Source organism: Aulonocara stuartgranti, assembly GCF_965226115.1.
Source record: "Aulonocara stuartgranti genome assembly, chromosome: 14".
NCBI lineage: Eukaryota > Metazoa > Chordata > Actinopteri > Cichliformes > Cichlidae > Aulonocara > Aulonocara stuartgranti.
This window is the reverse complement of record NC_138950.1, coordinates 6,888,720-6,911,102: the sequence shown is the minus strand read 5'-3', so window position 1 is coordinate 6,911,102 and position 22,383 is coordinate 6,888,720. Positions and strand designations below refer to the sequence as shown.

The 22,383-nt window shown below is 40.3% G+C and overlaps 2 protein-coding genes across 4 annotated transcripts in view; one reads left to right on the top strand and one right to left on the bottom strand.

Annotated features, from left to right (window-relative positions):
* The first annotated feature begins 8,479 nt into the window (after positions 1-8,479).
* On the top strand, positions 8,480-12,283 carry cxcr5 (chemokine (C-X-C motif) receptor 5). The gene is made up of 3 exons (XM_082502445.1): positions 8,480-8,642; positions 9,072-9,249; positions 10,941-12,283. Exons 2-3 carry the CDS (start codon positions 9,217-9,219, stop codon positions 12,048-12,050), a joined length of 1,143 nt encoding a protein of 380 aa, XP_082358571.1. The 5' UTR covers positions 8,480-8,642; positions 9,072-9,216; the 3' UTR covers positions 12,051-12,283.
* Positions 12,284-12,801: 518 nt separating this feature from the next.
* Positions 12,802-22,383, bottom strand: part of bcl9l (bcl9 like) — a 28,020-nt gene continuing 18,438 nt past the window's right edge. For 2 of the 3 annotated variants that reach the window (XM_082502443.1, XM_082502442.1), the window contains exons 4-9: positions 18,323-18,445; positions 17,739-17,913; positions 17,572-17,656; positions 14,661-17,043; positions 14,287-14,541; positions 12,802-14,005 (exon numbers count right to left, since the gene is read on the bottom strand). In XM_082502443.1, coding sequence (XP_082358569.1) covers positions 12,843-14,005; positions 14,287-14,541; positions 14,661-17,043; positions 17,572-17,656; positions 17,739-17,913; positions 18,323-18,445 — 4,184 coding nt within the window. In that variant the 3' untranslated portion in view covers positions 12,802-12,842. Of the gene's footprint in view, positions 14,006-14,286; positions 14,542-14,660; positions 17,044-17,571; positions 17,657-17,738; positions 17,914-18,322; positions 18,446-20,796; positions 21,350-22,383 lie in introns of those variants that run through there. The other variant, XM_082502444.1, reaches the window with a different exon arrangement.

Here is a 22,383-nt window from a genome sequence, read left to right as displayed (position 1 = left end):
AGTGTTTACCATCCGTGCTCTCTGCGCCTCATGTTCATGCACATGCAAACACTGCAGCTGTGTTGTGAGTTGGGTTGTGAATGTTATTGCTCTTCAAAAATTGTATAAAACGAAGCTGCTCTCCTGGGTGTCATGTGGAGAGCAAGGTTTCAATACACTCTCAGTGATTCCTGTGTGGTTGTTGATTCTCGCTTAATTAATGCGGCATCAGCAGCTGTGTATTGTTGTTGTTGTTGTTGCTCAGTTTATTTTGTGAGTTCTTTTTGTTTGTTTGTTTTAAATTATTTTTAATGTGAATTTTAATGTGATTTGAACAGAATGTCTCATCATTTCTCAGAGTGCTCTAAAACCCATCTATTTGTAACTTTTAGGCTGCACTGTTGTGATTCAGTGTCACCAGGCTGGCCTAAAAGCTTTCTGAAAAGCCTTCAGTTGATCTAAAATGTTACAGAGAGAGTACAAACAAAGATTAAAAAGAGAGATCATAGTTTCACATATTAGCATCTCCTCTTTGGATCCCTTTTTTATATATAACTGAATGTAAAATGCTTCTCACAAACATCATCGCAGATCTTCAGGCACCATTCTATCACAAACAACAAAGATGGAGTTACTTTTAACTGCTCCCCTAGTCACAAGTTGCCACAGCCCCAGATATTTGATTTGACAGATTTTTATGCTAGATGCCATTCTTAACACAATCCCAGCATACCAATATGATCTCAATACACTATCAGAGTACTCTGATCTCAGAGTGTAGACATTTTTTTGTTCATAGTGAAAAAGCAGAATGGGATGCAGAGCATTTAGTTATCAGGCCCCTCTCAAGATAAACACACATCCTTTCTACCTTAAAGTTGGGCCTTAAATCGCCCACCTGTTACAGACAGACAGTGTTGTGGTTGTTATGGTCAGGGAGAAAAGATCATACAGAAATCAAATAAATATTTTTTTAATGATAGATATTTGTCTGTACAGTAAGGGATAGGTGTGGATGTAGCGTCATCCATGTGTTTTGGTGCATCACTGCCACCTGTTGTACAGACACTGAAGGTATCCTGTAATAATGTGTTGGTTAGGGAGAACATTAAAGTTTACCAACCAGAGGTCTCTGTTCTACACTCTTTGGCTTTCTTTTCTTGTGTGCCACACATAAAACTAATGCCGCATTAGATGATGTAAACTTTTTTGATGCTCAGTTTATTTTGTGTGCGGAGAACACTGTGACTCATAACGAGTGTAAATTAATATTTGTGACATCATTTTGCTGTGGGACAATATTTTAGGTATATGCCAAAGGGTGGCAGTGTGGGGTTTTGGAGAACATGCTTTTGACTAGCAAGCTGTAACAGTTACATCTTATATACTGCCTTCTAAGACTTCTAAGACAGACTCCAAAAGGCTGATTTTCATGTGTTGTGTTATTACTTCATATAAGTTTTTTTGTTTTGTTTTACATGGTGTTAGTCCTGTTAAGATGCGGCTCTTTAAAAGAGTTGGAAACTGTTAAAGGATAAAGCAGTGCAGACCTTATAAAGTTAACAGTGCTTTACTTAATTACCCAAATGGTTATTCTGATACCTGCACAGTCTTGCAGCATGTAATCATATTTGGTGCAAAGCAAACAAACTCAGTGTGTTGTTGTCGGCTAAATTCTTTACAATTATAGTTATTATTCTTCCTCAAACCGACAGGTGTAAGAGTGAGATGAGTGGTCTTACATTTTTTCACACATATTATTGTTCTTAAATTATTTGAATTTTACTGCAACAAAATCCAACTCTATTCAAGAGACTGTGATGGCTAGATGGGATTAATTAACCATCAGAATGGGAAATTCTTCTTCTTTCAAGCAAAGGCTACCTGAAAGCCAACAGACTGCTACTTTTTGATCTGCAGAGATCTGGATGTGAAGATGTAAATGTCCCAAACTTTTGTTGAGGACTTTGGGAGAAATACCGAAACAATATCTTTTTCATCTTTCTTATGTGATCACAAAAAGACCACAGATTTATAGAACAACGTCTTGGGAATGCCACACGTATTAAAGCATTAAAGTGCCTCCTGACCTCAAACACAGCTTATAGGTATGTCTTTGTCCATGAAGGTTACAATCACACACTGTACTAACCGTGGATAGAAGATACATAATTTGAACACTTTTCAACAAATTTACAACTACAATTCCACTTTTTTCATTATATTTAATCACTTCTAACATTATATCTGTATATAAAACATAATAATAATAAAAACAACTTTCAAAAGTAGTAGTGCTTGCATTCCGGTAGGTTTCAGTCAAGACAGTGTGAAACAGAAAGTGAGACAGCCTTAGCTGATGAGTCCGACATCCTCGTGATTTAAAATTTTACAAGTATTTCAGTTTTGTTTTGTTTTTTACAATACTTTAATTTTTTTTACATTATTTTTTCACAATTGTGGTAGGAAAGTATCCAGCTCATTCATGAAATGCTATTATTCAGTTGTTCACACAGTTTTAAGAGAGCCAGTGCTACCAACACTCCTGCTATGATTTCCATTTTTCAAAAACTCTAGCAAATGCTCAGTCATAGAACTTTCTCTTTAAATTGATCAGCTTTTCAAATGTAGTCATTTCTTTTGTAAAAGAACCAGCTGCAGTATTGTTAGGAATGAATGTACATGTGCAACGCCAAAAATCCCACACACGTTTCTAGCAAATAGCCTGCTCTTCAGGATCACCTTGAATGACTGAAAAACAAACATTTCTTATGTTTGGGACGTTGGTGAGTCATCTGGATGTTTACCGTGTGTAGCATGGATGAGAAATGTCACACCAACAGCTTCTATATTAATTAAAAAAAAAAAAAACATGCTGAACTTTTCAGCACATTTAACAACCTGGTTGTTCAAACAGGTGCTGCATGCATGCCATCGTTGATTCCTCGTGGGTGAAACAGAGTATCGATATGCATGGTAGCCTGTAAATTCGTGTTAAGAGATGGAGTTTGTGTGGTTTTGATGTTAATGCTGTGGTCTGGTTTCACAGTCTGTTTAGCTGCTGTCTTCGCTGCCACATCTGCCCTAGAGCTGGCTGGGGATAGGGAGTCTTTTGAGTAAGTGTGAGTTTCACATGTACAAACAACTATAATCTTGGGGAACAATAGGGCATCCAGCAATGCAGCTACAAGCTCAGTATGTGCAATCCACTCCCCAGAGACTGTTATACGCTGTCACTGTTTCCATAAAGTGCTGAAATCATGCACCACCCCAAATGCATGGCTTTAATTGATAGAAATGGTGACTCCTTGACCCTTAGCGATTTCACACGCTCATGTTAGTCCCACGAGTTCAGCAGCTTGATCTGAAGAGTGAGACGGTCCTGTGCCTGATGCTAAGATGTCATGTTCTGTGACCACTGCTTGTCAGGTTAGTTTTAGAAACAACTTCTCTGTAATTGTGTGGTTCGCCATCTGCATCTGTGGTGAGAAGTGAAGCTGAGTTTAATACAGGGCCACTTTTAACCCTGACATTTGGGATTTCCAGTAATATAGTGTGTACATTGCTGTTGGTTACCTTCTTGTTAAAGGTCTTAGCATTTTTGTTGTAATTTACAACAGAATTCTTTTTTTTTTTTACTTACCTTGACCAACAAGCAGCTGATAAATGTGTATTTTGTTTTTCTCAGTGACACAGTTAGTACTAAAAGCATTAATTCTGAGTAACCCGCATGGTCATGTCAAGTCAGTACTACCTTTTTGAGCTGTTCCATATATAGAGGAAGATCTGCTGCTAGTAATTCCAGCGAGAATGAAAAAAATGCTATTGGTCTTTGTCTTTCTCTATGCGGCTTTAGCAAAACAGAGGTCATGCATCCACCCTTTTTGTCTGCAGTTTGTCGGGATTTCATAATCGTAAAGTAATGCAGGTCTGCAGTATTAAGTCAGTGAAAGCTATTCGTTCCTGTTCAAGGTGGCAAAGATCACAGTCTGTTTTTAAGTATTGCAGATCGGATTTATTTCCCCTCGCAACTGCTTAATCTGTGTAACCGTTAAAGGGTGGTAAGTTGGATCCTCATGGGTAATTTGGCTTATAGCAGGGTGGAGCCTGGATGACTGTGTTCTTTCTTGTGTTACAGGCCTACGCACTGCTGCTGCTGTGTTGTTGCAGCCTTGTTGTTGCTTTGCTGTAGTTTACTGACTGGCATTGACTGGTTCTTTAGAGTTGTCTTTTTTGGTTTTGTGCGTGTTGGTTCCTGTTTCTTTTCTATCTCATTTACTGAGTTTTGTTCTTTATCTCTTAATTTATAGTTTGTTTGTTTGCCACCACTTATTGTGGGGGCTAGGCATGTGTGGTGGAATTCCCTCTGATGCATGCTAGTGTACACACTGGAGAAGAGGTATAATGCATCATTTAAGTGGCATTGAGAATTGCAGAGAGTCCACGGGTGAGTAATTGGTGGCACCCTTGGGCACTTCTCCCGGTAGGTTGCCTCCCCAAGTAGCCGGTCTCCACCATTTTGTTTAATTATTTTACTGATGTGCTATTTTAACTAGGGCAGCATCGTTGCAGCGAACCTTGTTCGTTTGTTAATAAAGTGTCTTGATTGACAGTTCTGTATTGCCAGCCCTGCTACCTTAGAAGTTTCCTTTCTGCAGGACTGTATTTGCAGTTATGATCTGAAACCTTGTTTTATGAAATTGACCTGCTTCACCTCTGCTTGTTAATAACAAGCCTGTGTGCCTTTTGTAACTGTTAAAATGTTTGCACTGGCTATTGTAATCTCTCCTGGGGTGTAACTTTCCTCCCCAGGAGAGGAATGGGCTCTTCCTCCTTCGCGCCGCCACATTTGCTTGTGGTTTTTTGGGAGAGAGGGACGTGCCTCCGCATAGGTGACTTTCTCTGAAGCCCATCACCTTGTGACCGTTCTCAGTGAGGAATTTCAACAGTCGGTCTCGCAGCCCTGCTTAGAAGGAAAACACATCATTAAATCATCAGCATATTGTCACAGTGTCAGCCCCTCTGGAGAGATTAAATAGAGAGATTTTAATTTTATTTTTTTTCCACTGCACTGTTGAGCATCATTTTGAATATCTTGTTCAGCTTTTGAAAGAGAAGGATGTGTACTGGTATCATGGATACTGTAAAAACCTTGACATTTATTAGTGAAAATCACTCTGACTGCACATTTGGGTTTTTTTGTTTTTGGTCAGCTCTCTCAGACACATGTGCTGTCACTTGTATTGTGTGTGTGTGTACGCTGTTGTGGAAACTTCACCTGTTTATCATGAAATGCAAGCACAGCAGTCTGTAGGAGTTTCCACTCCAATGTGAAAGCAAATTCAAGTTGTATTCAACAATCGCTACATTTTACTCACTCATGTCATAATCAAGCTATTTTTCCCTGACACAATGACAGTCAACAAGTTTACATGTTGTTGGGATTAAATAATTTGCAGTGCCTCAATAATGATATGCTTTTTTATTAATAAGTGTTATAAAGTTATATAGTGTAGTATTAAGTGGACACAGCCCTGCAAGTTGACAGGACAACATGGTGACGGCAGAAATGCATGTTTGAAAGATTCGTTCATTGTCTTCGGAAATCTCTTTTGCGTTGTTCAGTCATTGGAAAGTCTCCTGGTCCTGCAGATTTTATGGCTCTACCACTTAGTCTGTTCACGGGTTTACTAAAATGTTAACATGTTGTCCTGCAACCCAGATAATTCATTGTAGCGAGGGTTTGTAAACACCAGATGAATTCAGTCTTTGGCCGTAATATGCCCCTCAGCTTTTTCCATTTTAGCAGCAATGTGAGAGATGGCTGTGTTGACACGCCTGCATTCATTGCACGTGCATGTGTCATTTTCACATCCCCCTCCTTCCCCTTCTCATCACCCACCCAAAGTCATATACCCCCAGTTTCCTGTTTTTCAAGATAATCCTTAACCCAACTTAACTTTCTCTCGCTGATTTTTGCTTCATACAGCAACATTTTAGGCATTTTCAGCCACATACAGAAAACAGCCATTGTTATTGCTGCCTTCACATCCTTTCCTCTTCCATGTCCACAGTAGTGCATGCTTGTGTCTTGTGCATTATCAGCTGTTGTATCCGGACTTTTTGCTTCAGTTTTGTTTTCTTGTTAATTTTCTCAGTCTTTTCTTTTTGCCATTTCTCTCCATGTATGGCAAATTTCTCAACGTTTGACCACCTTCCCAAATCCCTTTGCACAGAGTGTTTGTTTTTGGACTTCAGGGCCTTTCACAAAGCGATCTCACAGGTGAACTTCCCAGTTTGTGATTTTGGGGGGCATCTCTCCAACTAGCTGTTGGGTGGTCTAAGCAACTGTGCTTTGGACATATTTCCATTAGGTTTGACTTATTTTTCTGTTGAACAAAAGTGTATATCTCAGAAAGGTTTTATCTCCCTGGGCATTTAGTGAAGTTGTTGCATAGTGTGCATAGGTTGGTCTCACCTGCTCTCCATCCCAAGGTCTTCATCAATTGAAATTTCAGCAGTGATTCTGTCTGCTTTAGATTGGTAGGTACCTGTCTCCTAAATAATCAGTGTTCTGATCGATAGGATTCTTTTGGGAAAATAAATTCAGTGTTGAAACCAGACTTATTTTTTCCAAGATCATTCACTTCATGTCCATATCCACACTATTAACCTCCAACAGCCATAGATTAAGTCTGGCATTTTTAAAGCAGTCTTGAGCAACAGTTCTCCAGGCTTTCTGAAGTCCTGTTTTCAGAGGAATTTCATTTGTTCACTTAACACTGATCTATGAATCATTCAAGCAACAAATAACTCGAGGGATGAACCAGGGTTGTGTCTACACATCACAGAGAACTTTAAAAAAGAACCAGTTTGAAATTGTATCTTCTGGCACTTCATTATTAGCAGCCCTTTAAAAAAACAACAATGAATAAACGCATTAACATTTGTTGCAGTTTCTTTAGTTGAATACAATGACTGTATAAAATGTTTTCTACAGTCATTGGCTGAATATATGAAAAATGCCAAACATAACACATTTCTGCACATAATTTTGCCCCAATAATGTGATTCCCACAGAGCTAATAGATGGCATGGTGTGCAGTATGTTCTAAAAAATTGATAAAAGTGGAGGACAAAAGAAGAGGCAGCAGGCCTAAAACAAAAAACAACAACTAAGGTGGATGAACAGCATCTGAAAAAAGATAAAGTCCCGTCATAGAACTTGAGAGATGCGTCTGTCCCTCCTGCTGATCCATCTACTGTTCACTGGGGCATTATCAAAAATGGTCTCAGTATAGGAGCGGCTGTGAAGTGACCATTTTAAGGAAAGGAAACATGGAGAAAAAACTGAGGTTTGCCAAATTACACAAGAACTGGACTGAAACTTTTGGATAGCAGACTTCACTGTGGACACCATGCTATTTATTATTTCATATTTTAATTATTTATTTAATTATTTATTTGGTCTAGTTCAATTTAATCAGTCCAAGTGGGGACATTGGCAGTATATTATAACTGATTGGACCAAAACACTTACTGTTTATATGGTTTACAAAGAATATAAAACTTATGCAAGAGAACCCCAGAAAAACTGAATGGCTCCTTAGTTTGGTGGAGAGCTAAAAGGGATGTTTGTTGTGTAAAGAGAGCTAAAATGCAAGGCTGGTTCAGAGCACAAACTGTAAAGGGCACAGATTTGCAGTGTTGCTGCTGGCTACAGCCCACACTAGTTGTTTTTGTCATGCAGAGTCTCGTCGTTCTTGTTTTTGCAGCAAGAATGTACTTTCCTGTTTTGGAGAAATTCTGCATCTGTAGCTAAGCAGACATGAACGGAAATCACAAATAAGTCATTTTAATCATCCTGACTTTGATCACTTGTGTGGAGAAGCATCCTGTCAGCTGTTAGGCATGTATGCACTGTACTTCCACATTCGGATTTACCACAGAAACCATGTCCGTGGCCCCCACCCCCACTTCCTTTCTATCAAAAGAGAGGATAAAATTTGAATAATAATGTTGTGTAGAGTCTAAACTAAAAGATGACTGAAGTAGATTAAACAGGGTTTGTTATCTTTCTAAGAACAATATGTGTCTCTATCAAAGATATATGGTTTACTATTTGTTTTCTTTTATAGTATTTTATGTTTACATCGTTAAATACCCTTAATGAAATAGCCTTATTTGATTAACCCACTTTTTATTTATTTTTTTTTAATTTAAATTTGATTTAAAAAATGAAACCAATCACATTTCCTGTTGATATTTGTGGTTAAGGTGATGCTGAAGCTGTAAGTAGCTTTTATGGCAAGGTCTTTCAATCTGTGCAGTCACCATCCTGCTTGTTATGGCTCCTGGCCTTGGAAGAAGTGAGCCAGCCTTCCTTCAAGCAGACCTCCAGGGAAAATCTATAGGACCAGCTGAGGGATCCCAGACCAATCAGCAACTGATTGGGCACACCTGTGTCTTTAAAAGGCTGAAGCACATTCATTCAGGGGCTGCTGCTTTGAACTGAGTGTGCAGTCTGCCTTGTATGCTTCTGTCAGTGAGCTTTGCTTGTAAAACCCTGTCTCAAGTGTGAGATTGTGGCTACTTTAAATTTAAAAAAAAAAAACCCAATCACATTTCCTGTTGATATTTGTGGTTAAGGTGATGCTGAAGCTGTAAGTAACTTTTATGGCAAGGTCTTTCAATCTGTGCAGTCACCATCCTGCTTGTTAATATTAACCTTAAACTGGACCGTGAACATAAAAATGTTCAATTCAATTAAATTTTATTTATATAGCACCAAATCACAATTCAAGGGGCTTTATATTGTGTTGTCAGTTGTCAGTAAAAACATAAATCTGGTACTAATGACCGAGCTGGATGATCTTTCCAAACGGTCATTAAAAAATTTAGAGGAAGGATGTATATAAATGTGCTGAAATAATTCTGTTCAGTTTAGTGCAGTTGCAACGTGCTGGTCAAAAGCTAGAATACAAGAGCAGTAATGCAATTCCAAGTAACTGCACTCTTGTGTGATTAATATAGATAACATTGTAGATAGATAACACTAAAGCTTTGATTTGTTTTTGTGTCTTTCCTTCCAGAGACGCCCATGAACCCAAAAAAAAAGAAAAAAAAAAAGAAAGACATTAGCATAGCGAATAGAGCCAGCCAGCACTGGGAGGAAGTGCAAGCATATTTCAGTACTGCAGTGTGACACATGCATTCAAGGGGCCAAGATTTATCTGCATGGCTTCAACAATGACTCTTATAGCATTTGAGGTAAGACTTAAAATAAGAAATGGTGAGATGAATGGAAAGTTAGTGCAAATATTCTGTATGACAGCACTCTTCAGCAGAGTTTTGTTGTAGTAGCACGTATAATGGGAAATTCTGTCTAAATATTTTAATTTAGAACTTTTTATTTGTTTTGTTGTTTTTTTGTTTTGTTTTTTTATACACAACCATAAAGAAATACGTAAGCTCTATTGTTATTTCCTATCCGGTCACATATTCTGTAACTCCTCGTTAATCGTTATGAAGCTGAAAGTCTCATATAAGACATTAACATAATTCTGTACCTTCATTTTCCAAACCTCAGCCTCAGTTTTAAACTGAGGTTTTAGTTTAAAACAAGAGATTTTAAATGGAATGAGCAACATGTACACAGCAAAATCTCCAGTGTTAAATTAACACTAGAGAGTGTCTATATGGGTCCACACCTCTGAGTGTTAAATACAACACTGTTGCGTGTTAAATTAACACTTTTGACAGTGTTATATGTTTAAAAGTAACCTAGTCAGTTTTGAAGATTAACAAAGACTAACACTGAGCAGTGCTGGTTTTCTAACACTGGAATATTTCTAACATTTTGAGTTATTTTCCAGTGTTAGAAAATCAGCACTGCTCAGTGTTAGCCTTTGTTAATCTTCAAAACTGACTAGGTTACTTTTAAACATATAACACTGTCAAAAGTGTTAATTTAACACTCAACAGTGTTGTATTTAACACTCAGAGGTGTGGACCCATATAGACACTCTCTAGTGTTAATTTAACACTGGAGATTTTGCTGTGTAGCTGCTGCCTGTGACTACGGCTCAGCTGGGAGTTTTACATTCTTCCTATATGAAAAGAGAATGAATGATGTAATTTTTTCTATTAATACACATTTGATGACACACAGATTTGGAGGGAAAAGGAAATTGAAGTTAAAATAAAACCTGTATGGTTGTTATGTTATTTCTTATTATAATCATAATCCTTTTATCAGTCTACTCGCAATAGAAAATAGATGTGTAATCAAATACCATAGAGAAGATTTCTTTATGAAAATATGATATTTCATCAAAAGGGAGAATCACATCTGTAATATATCATAAAAATATTTGTACGTGACTTTTTTTTCCACAGAAGTCCAGCAGTACAGTTAACATTACATTTGAATAGGTTGCTGCTTTTGGTGTAATGGTGTTATGATTATTACACATATTTTGCATTTCTAATGATTTTTCTGCAGATATTTTTCCCGCAGACTTCTTTCCATATTTAGTAACATTTGATTAAACACCGAGAAACGGCACACTCTACAAGGCTTTCAGCTAGTTATTTAAGTTGTGTTTGTACCAGCTACTATTTTTTTTTTTTTTTTTAAATATGATTAGCCACGGTTGAATCACATTTGTCAAATTTAGCTTGAAATGCCTTCTGAGTCATCATGAGAGGGAAGTGAAAACAATCTGGTCTATTCAGTGTTTCCTGCCTAAACATTAGACTGAGAAAACTGCAGTGGAAAAAAAGAAGTATTTGATCATTACATAAATGAGTCTGTTCACACTCCTGTAATGAATCTTATTTCACTTCATCATGAAACAAAACTATTAGTCTGATCACTATCACATATGCTGCATACAACAGGGAATCTTCATTTGAGATTTGATGATTAAAAGTAATGCTCTCTTGTATGTGTTTTCAAGTTGACACCTGAAGAACTTAATAACTTGACCTATGACTCCTGCAACTTCACCGATGACTACTGCAACTGCACCGATGACTACTGCAACTTCCCCATTGTCTACCCGTGTGATGATGTGGTCCTGCAGAGTTTTTATGGCCAGTTCCTGCCTGTGCTGTACACTGTGATTTTTCTCCTGGGTGTGGCAGGGAATGGCCTGATGATAACAGTCCTGGTGACACGATGGCGCCAGCTCCGCATCACAGAGATCTACCTACTGCATCTTGCCCTGGCTGATCTCATGCTTTTGTTTACAATTCCCTTCGATGTAGCCGACAGCGCCACCGGCTGGATTTTTGGAGATTTTATGTGCAAACTGAATGAGTTCTTGAAGAATCTGAACCTCCTTTGTGGCAGCGTCCTTTTAGCTTGCATTGGATTTGATCGGTATTTGGCAATTGTTCATGCAATTCCCAGTATGCAAAGTCGCCTTCCAAGAACAGTGCACCTAACTTGTATGATAATGTGGCTCATCTGTTTGTTTTTGGCATTACCGAACGCCGTATTTGCCTCAGTGACACAGAAAAATTCAACGTCAGGCATACCTTTCCTGGCCTGTTACCACTACAGTTATGGTGCACACGCAAGCAACTGGGTTTTGACCAACAGTGTCTTTCATCATTTGTGTTTTTTCTTATCTCTGGTTATCATGAGCTACTGCTACGCAGCACTAGTAATTACTCTGTGCAACAGCCAGAAAAGTGAAGCAAAAAAAGGAGCCATTCGAATATCACTGCTTGTCACACTTGTGTTTTGCTTCTGTTGGCTGCCACATAATGTCAGTTTGATCATATATACCCTGCGACAACAGAATGTGATCGTGGATGACGACTGTAAATCAAGAGAAATAATGCTGCAAGTGCTTGAAGTGACAAAGAGCCTGGGTATCTTGCACTGTTGCCTGAACCCTTTCTTGTATGCATTTGTTGGAGTGCGCTTTCGCAATGAGATGATACATCTGCTTTGTAAACTGGGCTGCAGACGAATCTGCCTGCCTTTCCTCAGAGTCCATGGCCACAGTCGGGTATCAATTTCTGATGGAGCAACCACCAACAGCACAGTGCTCATGTAATAAAGTCCTCTAGTCCATGTGTACATGCCCTGAAAATACCCCTCCTCTGTACAGTGATCTTATAATACAATACTCATTTCTACTTTTACTGTATTTTTTTTTTTTTTTTTTTTTTTTTTTTTAAATTGTCCAGTCAAAAAAAAAAAAAAAAGTTGTAAAGCTGGCCAAATATCAGCCTTGTGTTGTTTTGTAGCTACTGCTAATCCAATAAAGATTTTATTTTATATATTATACGACACCCGTGTTCCCTTGTGAGTGTTATCAGATTACATGAATTGACAACACAAGAACCAAAACAAAACCATGTTAGAGATCCTTATTATTCTTTTTTAAACTCCTATTAAAACACAGTTATACAGAACAACTGCAAACAATCACAAATTGCATCTTATATACAGCAAGTATATATATTATAATATATATATATAATTCCTTTGCACAACAGTTTGGTAGTTGGAGAAAATAAATCAATGATATTAAAACAAATAGAAATTTGAGGCACTCCTCTCCTGACTGCTGCGCTGTTTCCACAACAAATACACACATTTCTGAAATATACACATTTTACAGTTTATATAAAATGGCTTCAAACTTGTTATTGAACAGTGTTATAGTGATTTCATTTTTAATCAGTTGTAATCCTTTTTTGCTCTCTCTCTCTTTTTTTTTTTTTTTTTTTTAATTCCTCCTTTTCAAAACCACTACAAGAATAACAATGAAAAATTCTGGACACAATGGGAGGGTAACCCAGTGAACGCATTTTTTTATTAAAGAACTGTTTATTGAGCTGGATCAGAATGGCATATTGGTCATACCTCCAGGACCATAGCCAATGGAACTGTCCAGAGACATTCCCCGCTGTCTGAGAGACTGTGGGCCCATCATACCAGACTGTGGATGAGGTGGGGCCATCATGGGACCCTGAGGGGACATTAGTGGGCCCTGGGGTCCAAAGGGTTCCCCTGCAATTGACATGCTTCGCTGCTTAGCCTGCATCATCATAATATTCTGCTGTGCCATCAGATTCTGTTGGTGCTGCTGAGAAGGCATCATGCCAGGTCCATATGCATTGGAGGGATGGTGGAGAAGGCTGTTGGCCATCATGGCTTGTTGTTGCTGGAGTTGCTGTTGGGGCATCAGCCCTGTCCTTCCCATCATATGACCAGGGGGACAACACATGGGGCCCATGCCCCCAGTAGAAACCATACCCCTGGAGACCCCCTGAGGAATGACCATGCTCTGGCGTATTCCACCATGTGAGGGGTGAGGTGGCAGCTGCTGTTCAGCCATCATATTCTGTAGGCTTGCCAAGTGGGGGTTAGACGAAGGGCCACTGCTATGCGGAGGCCCAGAAGAAGACAGCTGTTTAAGGAGCTGCTGTGGCTGCTGGGATGGCATCCCTTGATGTGGATTCTGATGTGGCTCACTCTTAGGGAAATACTGAAGAGTGCTACTCGGCTTATCGGAAGGAATGATGCGGGAGAGATCAAACTCAGGAATCCCTGTGTGAGTGGGGCGTATGACTTCACTTAGATCAGGTCCTTCACCTATGGGAAGTGAGGGAAAAGAGTCTGGTGGGTGAGGGGGGCGTTGGTGAGGATGACCTTTGTTAAGAAGATGTAACTGCTGATGTGGCAGAATATCTTCATTAGACTGAGCGAAATTCTGTGACATGCCTCCAATAGGTGAGTGCATGGGCCCATGTGGTGGTGGCTGCATGCGGGGAAACCCTGCCGTCTGGGGTATAGGCGACACATTGCAGGGCCCCATTCCCTCAGGTGCTCCTCCCATCATGGCAGAATTCATGGCAGGCATGCCCATTTGGTTTGGGGAAGAAAGGACAGGTGCTGAGGAATCGTGGGACAGGTGCTGCTGACCTTGGTTTACAATACCCATCGGGCTTTGGGGATCACTGTGAGGACCAATCTGTGACGTCTGGGGATTACCCATATTTCCTGGTGATAAAACAAGATGAATACATGAAAAACCCATATTATAACAGTTAATAAACACAAATGTTTTCTTAACTCGTTAAAATTACAAAGTATTAACTGGAGCATTATTTTTATTCAAAAAACTCACTACTTTAATATAAATACTTAAACTTTCTTTTTGTCATGTTTTTTCCTGTAATGGCATAGACAAATTGCCTTACATCAGCACAATTTAAGCAAATCCTCCGTTTAACCACTGTAAAAGGTATTTTCTGTCTGTAATGATATCCCTATTTTCATACCTCCGATGCTGACACCAGATAGAAGAGGACGATCTGGTAGCATCTCATCATCAGAAGTAGCGATTGTTTTGATTGCATCATGGTAGAGAGGAGTTGAACTGGGAATTGCGTACTTGGACATTTGAGACATGATAAGAGATAATGGATTCTGAGATGTTGGGACATCGGGAGAGGACGTAAATGGCATACTAGGATTCATTGAGCCTGGCTGGGAAATAGGGGTAGAGCTTGAACTCCTAGGGGGAAGTGATTGGCCTGCAAAAAGAACAATGAAAAAAATTAGTAATCTCACAGCAAGACAAGGAATATCATAAACCTCAGAGAAGCCAATACGGCATCTCTGATGTTTGTTTTGAGCTTGGATTGGAGTCTACCTGTTTCAGTAGAACCACATCCTCCATTGCCCACCATCTTTCCACTGGCTGGACCACCCGGACTTGGAAGTGGTGGTTTAGGAGACGTCCACCCTGGAGAGTTTGAAGCCAGGGCGGGGGACTTCAGTCGTGCAGGGGAGGCAGACGGAGAGTGCATCCCAAGGCTGGAAGATCCCATTACTTGGGGAGACTTCATGGAAGAAGACGAAGGAGTCCCAGCACCAGATGCAGGTGGAAGAGGGGGATGATGCCCAGCAGAAGAAACCTGTGATGGTGACTTCAGCCCTGGAGCAGAGGGGGAAGGTATAAGAGGAGATGGCTCTTGATTGAGGGATGGAGACTTTAGTTGATGAGGAGGAGGCACTGAAGGAGATGTCAGAGGGTTAACATTTACTGACAGGTCAGAGGTTTGCCTAGAACCAAGGTCTGCACCCCTAAGGCCTCCGCCCATCGGCATATGACTAAGACGTGATGTACTTCCCATTTGATTAGGTCCTTGATGATCAGGCCCAAACATCTCTGGGCCACTTTGTTGAAGATACGGTACTTCCATCTGACCTCCAGAAAAATGACCTTGGTTTGGAAACTGATAAGGGCCTTCAGGTCCAGGGATCATTCCTTTATTTCCTCCTCTTCCATTTTGAGAAGCCCTGATTCGTGAAATCTCTCCAGTGCCAAACATCTCCACTAGAGGTCCTCCTCCATGGCCTCCTCTGAGCTTCTGAGACATCATCTGCTGTTGCTGCTGAACATGAATTTGTGGGTTCATGTTCATTGCCATGTGGCTCCCCAGAGGAGAGTCTACTAAGTCTCTCATTGGAGGACCCCCTCCAGGAGAGCCCATAATATCACGTGAACCAGGAAAGTCCATGGGATCACCTCGACCGGAGGGTTGACCACGGCCCATTCCTAAATTGGGAAGATCTGGGCCCCCAAGATTATCCATAATTCTTGAGCCCATGTTGCCATGCTGTTGCTGTTTAGCCAATCTATCAAGTTCAAACCTGGAAGCACCCTGCATGTGCCGTTTGTCCATGATGCGAAACAGTTCCTCGCGTGTTAGCAGATGCTCTGAGTCACCTTGCAAGTGTTGTGGCGGCCCACCAGGGTAGCATCCATGGAAGGGACTTCCACCACTTATATTGTTAGGCATATCATCTAGCCAAATCATGCCTGGGCGTGAGGGCCTGTGGGGTCCTAGACCTTCCATTGATAAAACTCCTCCTGGACTACCAGGGAAGCCCCCTCCAGGCGGCCCTCTCGGTCCAAGAAACCTTGGGCCACGGGGTCCCTCTTGCATTTCTATCATTCGTCCATTTCCACCCATTCCACCTCCCATCATATTGGCAGGACCCCATTGCTGATCTCCAGGCTTGCTGTGGTATGGAGGAGGGGGTCCTCTCATCATCATAGGCATGCCCATGTCACTCATGATTCTAAAGTTTTGGGGATGCGGAGAAGGGTGCATCTCCTGTTGTCGCCTCTTCTCCTGGTAGAATTCTTCTTGAAGTTTCCTCCAGGCCACTTGCTCTTGGGTCAGTCCTTCTTGTCCAAGTAAAGGACCCATGTCATCCCCAGGTGACAGATGGTGATGTGGAGGTTGTGGCAGGTTATGATGAGAGTCCATTTGAGGGCTGTCAAGGGCAGGTCCACCAATGGATTGTGTATGAGAAATTATTGACTGCAAGGGTTCTTCATATTTCTTCATATCGCCCATTGGAGCCAAGGCTGATGATAACATATTACCACTACCACAATTTCCAGAGTTATTAGTACCACTGTTACCTTCCTCCAGAATGCCACCCCTATCAGTATTATTATTATTTGGATTGGATGAGTTATTAAGAGCATTGTTGTTAGAGCTTGCAGGGTCTCCAGAGCCTCCACCTGATCCACTGCGCAGAAGCAGCCTCTCTATGTCTCTCAACGTCTGCAGAGAGCGCTCCCTGTGTTCCAGTTGCTCTTTGGAAAGACCATCTGTGTTTCCTTGGCCACCCCTCTGTACTGTATCACTCTGTAGGTGTGTAGCTAGGATGGAGGGACTTCCCGAGGGAGAGACACTAGAAACAGGAAGAGGCATACCCCCTGTGCCTTTCCCATTTCCAGTTCCTGGGTCTGCGCCAGCAAGTGCTACCACGCTTCCTCCCTCTGACCTATGAGTGACAATACTGTTATTGCTGGAAGCTCCGCCAGGTCTGGTCTGAGGGGATTCGTTATCAGAGTGCCCTGCTGATGACGGTGTCCCTGCAGTATGCATCGGACCCCCAACACCTGCAGAGGCTGGCCGTGGAGTTCCACTTTGGGATTTCGGGGTGCCTGTAGGTGGTGAGCTACTGGTATTTAGCTTCTCAGATAAATTAGAAAGCTTCCCTGATGGGTGGCCCTGTGGCAGAAAAAAGGACAAAGAACACAAGGCTGAACTTTTAAAATGTTATTCCTGCAGTCGCAATTGCTTTTCATATATTTTCATTAGTAGTGTGATCATTTATCAGGCTAAATTATTTTCTATATGTGAACTTTGTCACTTTGATGTGATTGTCTTCTGCTCGTGTAGCCTACATTATCTAGCCTTCATGTATTAAATGGGTAACTACTACTAGTGTGTCTGTCTTCTAGAGATAGACACATCACTAGTATTCATCGCTGCACCTGCAGTTTTGCTGTTTGTTGGTACCAGACAATTAATAGCACTACATACCCTTCTAAGTGTTTTTTTTTTTTTTTTACAGCAGTCCAAAGAAGTGACAGACAGACAGAAACAGGAACAGAGAGGCATCCGAGATTAAAATAACTAAACAAATACAAAAACCCTTCACACATAGTTTGCACCTGTGGTCTTTAATGTGGAAAACACTTTTACTCCCATGTGGTTTAATCAGTTTAGGAGAAAAAAAAGAAAAAGATGACTGACCTGCTCCAACTTTGAATGTGGAACGTTTTGCTGGTGAAACAGAAGGATGGAATCAGCCTGCCCTTTTATTACTGCCTCTGCAGCACTGTCAAAAAATAAAATGGCCACTTTTAGAAGCTGATACTCTTAATCTCCATATGAATCATTGACCTGCAAATATTTTTCACCTGTTGGCAAGGTTGGTTGTGAAAACATAGACCACTTGCTGTGAAGCCTGAGGGGGATCTGCTTTTAGCCCTGGTCCCACCCCACATCCCATTGCTGGACCTCCAGATTCGGGCATGGATCCCGAAGTCAAGCGATCAGAGCGTCCCTGGATAGGACCAGCCAGCCCTCGCTCCCCTTAGAAACAACAACAATAAAACAAAAAATACATAAATAATTAAAAAGCCCCACAGTGGTTTCATTTCTCTAAAATAGCTTGGATTTTTATTTAAATACCAGCAAATTCATGTGGCTACAAGAAATCAACACCAGAGTGCGCTAAAAAAAACATAGTCCCATCAGTGGAGGGGATAGTAAGGCATTCTAAGCAGACATCTCTATTTCTTAGTGTTTTGTGTGTGCAGGAACTCCAACAGCAAAAGATAATTTATCAACTGAACCTCAGAGAAAATAAAACAGACGTGCTGGATGGAGCGCGCGGGGGGGGGGGGGGTCGACTGTTGTGGTCACAGTAACACTATTTCCATATTTAGACAAAAGCAAATGACAGTGTGTTTCACCACTGTGTTGAGGTATTCACACTCACGGTGGGCTGTAGTGTGTGGCTTGTCTTCATCTTCCTCTGTGTCAGGTCCAGAGCACCATTCATCTCCACTGTACGGCTGTTTCTTTTCCAGAACACACCGCCGCTTGCTGCGCATAACACCCTCTAGAGGACAGACAGACAGACACATCCACATTCATGCATCTGTTATACAATTTCCTCTTTACTGTTACAACTAACGTACAACTGTATTTTCCAGAATCACAAGTTAATTAACTAACTTTGTCTGTTCACATGCAATGTGCTTTACTTGCTGAAAGTTCACAGGGCTCCAACTTACAGCTCAGAACAGCATCTCTAATGGCAGACTCACTTTAAAATCATAATATGGTCATAAAAATGGTAAATTGGCTGCACAATGAAGTTGTGAGTAAAATGTAGGACATGTCAATTAGGGATTATTTTTAACTAGAGCTATGGTATGCATCTGCAAGGTACGTTTTAGTAAAAACTGGTGAATCATGAATTAATTTGACCATGTTTAATCCTGTGAGGTTAAAGTAACCATATGTGCCAACCCTAAATCCAATCCTTTGGGAGAGCAGCACCAACCATTGCTAGTAAATGTTGCTTTGCAATATTAAACAAAGACAAATACCCGAATCCCAAATATATACTTTGAGATTTAAAATATAGCACTAAATGTGATGTAGATTATTTTTGCTTTCGTATCCAGCATTTTACATATTTTAAGATGTGACAATGATGCTGTTAAACCATCTCAAACTCTTGTATATTATTTACATTAAAATGTATCCACAACATGAACATAAGCACGATTATTTTGGTGGCTTTAATTCATTTTTGTGGTGTAGGCCTTATATACATCAAACTGTCAATAAAATCCACATAAATGGATTGCTAGGATTGAAAAAAAAAAATGTATAAAGGTTGAAGTCTGAGCTTTCCACCCAAGTTGAAATGGCTGCGTATTGCTGCTATGTCATCTTAAAACAGTCATGTGATTTGCGCCAGCACAATTGTAGACCCCAGAAGGTTAAATCATTTCTGCAGAAATGCTTCAGCTGCTCTTGCCAGAAGGTGCACATACCTGTTCACTCCCATTCATTTTCTAAGATGAAAAAAATATCATAAGCAGCATATGAAGTCTTTCTGCTTGTGCAAAATTTAAAATGTTGTAAATACTGAACTATGTGGTGGTTCTGGGATCTGATAGGAACAGCACCCGAACACCTCACAAGGTATTCCAGGCATGTCCATCTGGAACAAGAACACAAGATACTGAAAATACACTGGATTATATTCCCTGCTTTCCTTTGACTGATACTTTCACAATCCACATCTGAATTAGTGGCACCGGATTCTGCGCCAATGACTCGATATTAAAAAAAATAAATCAATAAAAAAATATTACAGAGTTGGCTTATCAAAATAACTTGCAGGTAAACATTTCACTGGCATTTTAGCTGTATGTACGTCATTTTTTATGTAACTGTGTGCCAACTTTATTCATCTCATCTACAGTGGTTTGAAAAAGTGTTTGCCCCCCCTCCTGATTTCCTAGCACTTTGCATATGTGTCACACTTATGTTTCAGATCATCAAACACATTTTAATATTAGACGAAGATAACCGGAGTAAATATAGAATGTGGTTTTTAAGTGATGATTTCATTGATTAAGGGAGAAAACTCATCCAAACCTACCTGGTTCTCTTTGAAAAAGTAAATCCTGAATTAACTGTGATTAACTGAAGAAGCTTCTCGGATGAGAGGTGAAACATCTTCAAGCAACCTAAAGAAGTCCAAACGCTTTTCTTTCCAAGCTCCTTAGACTACGATGGCCTGGATGACTGAGAACCTTCACAGACAAACTGTGATTATCTACATTTTTTGGAAAGTTGAGTTCAGTTTCACTAAACACATTCAGGCCTGATTACAGGCACACCTGTTGAATCAGGAAATCACATAAATAGAACCTGTCTGACAAAATAAAGTACACTAAAAGATCTCAAAACGCTGCACATCATGTCACTAAAGAAACACCTGATAAACAAAGTAACTGACATCTATCCATCAGGAAAGGGTTACAAAGCCATTTCTAAGGCTTTGGGACTCCAGCCATTATACACAAAGGGAGAAAACTTGGAACAGTGGTGAACCTTCCCAGGAGTGTCTGGCCTACCAACATTATTACAAGAGCACATCAACAACTCAACCAAGAGGTCACAAAAGAACCCAGAACATGTCTCTGTTAATATCAGCGTTCATGGTTCAACAGTAAGAAAGAGACTAGGCAGAAATGGCATCCATGGGAGAGTTCAAGGAGAAAACCTCTACAGACCAAAAAAAACCCCACAAGGCTCATCTCACATCTGCATGAAAGCATCTGCATGATCCCCGTGACTTCTGAAAATATTCTGTGGACTGATGAAGGTTTGAGTCCCACTACATCTGGTGTAAAATTAACACAGCATTTCAGAAAAGGAACATCATACCAACAAAACATCTCGAAGGATAATGTCCAGCATCTGTTTATGACCTCAAGCTGAAGCACACTTGGGTTCTACAGCAGGACAATGATCCAAAACACACCAGCATGTCCACCTGTTAATGCAGGGGTGGGGAACTCCAGGCCTCAAGGGCCAGTGTCCTGGTTTTAGATCTCACCCTGGGTCAACACACCTGATTCAGATGATTAGTTCATTACCAGGCCTCTGGAGAACTTCAAGACATGTCGAGGAGGTAATTTATCCATTTAAGTCAGCTGTGTTGGATCAAGAACACATCTAAAACCTCCAGGACACCGGCCCTTGAGGCCTGGAGTTCCCCAACCTCTGTCTCAACAGCTTAAGAAAAACAAAATATACAGTTTTGAGTAGTTTAGTCCTGGCTAGAATCTGATTGAGATGCTGTGGCATGACATTAAAAAGGTGGTTCATGCAGAAACCCACCGATGTGGCTGAATTACAACAATTCTGCAAAAATAAGTGAGCAAAAATTCCTCCACAACACTGTAAAAGACTCCCTGCCAGTTATCACAAACATTTCAGTGCAGCTGTTGCTGCTAAAGGTGGCCCAATCAGTTATATGGTTAAGGGGCAATCACTTTTTCACACAGGACCATGAAGGTTCTAAATTTTCATTTAGAAACCACATTTTGTGTTTACTTGTGCCATCTCTGTGTAATATTTAAATTTGTTTGATGATCTGAAACATTTAAGTGTGATAAACATACAAACCAAAAATAGGAAATCAGGAAGGGGTCAAACACTTTTCACACTACTGTAAGTGTTGCTTATAAAAACATTGAGCCAAAAAACACAGTTACGATTTTGTGAGAACACGAGCTACTGTGGTTCAGTCGGTCCAAACTGCTGTGGCTGGCCTAAGATTTCCACAAAGAACAGAGAACCAAAAATGGACAGCAAATTCAAAAGATGAATAAATCTCTAGGGGTTAAAGAAAAGATCAGCACACTCTGATCTCTCTGATTACTGACTGCACATGCTTCCAGATAAGCTTTATGACAATTCATTGATCATCTTTTTGTCTTCAGCGTAAAACTACTTCCAAATAAGCATGAGTTTGGGTAACCACACTCCCAACCTATAAAGTTAAAGTGAAAAAGGAAATTGAAATGACAGTACAGACAACCCAACAGCAGAGGGAGGACTGGTACCTTTTTTCAAAGTAGTAGTTACAGATTTATCTAAGAAAAACAGTTACTGAGGCAGTTTTTCACTGCATATTTCAAGGTCTGGCTAATATAACACATGTAGGATAACCAAATGGATCTGAACATTTGTGTTTGTGTGAATGGATAAATGATGACAAATTAAAGGGAAACTTAAATGTTAGTGTTAGTTCTGTTCACCACCATAGCACTGTTTTACTCCTATAGCAGAATCGCAAAGAATCAATGCCAAAGCTGAATTAAGCCGCTCTAGTGGCACACATTGGCACAATACCTTACTAAAGTCCCTGTGCAGACATGGACTCCTCTCTGATAACCTGATAGCGCACAAGAGTCAGTTTCATCACCATTAGGTCGGCCACTTTTCTTTAAGAATCACAACTGCAAT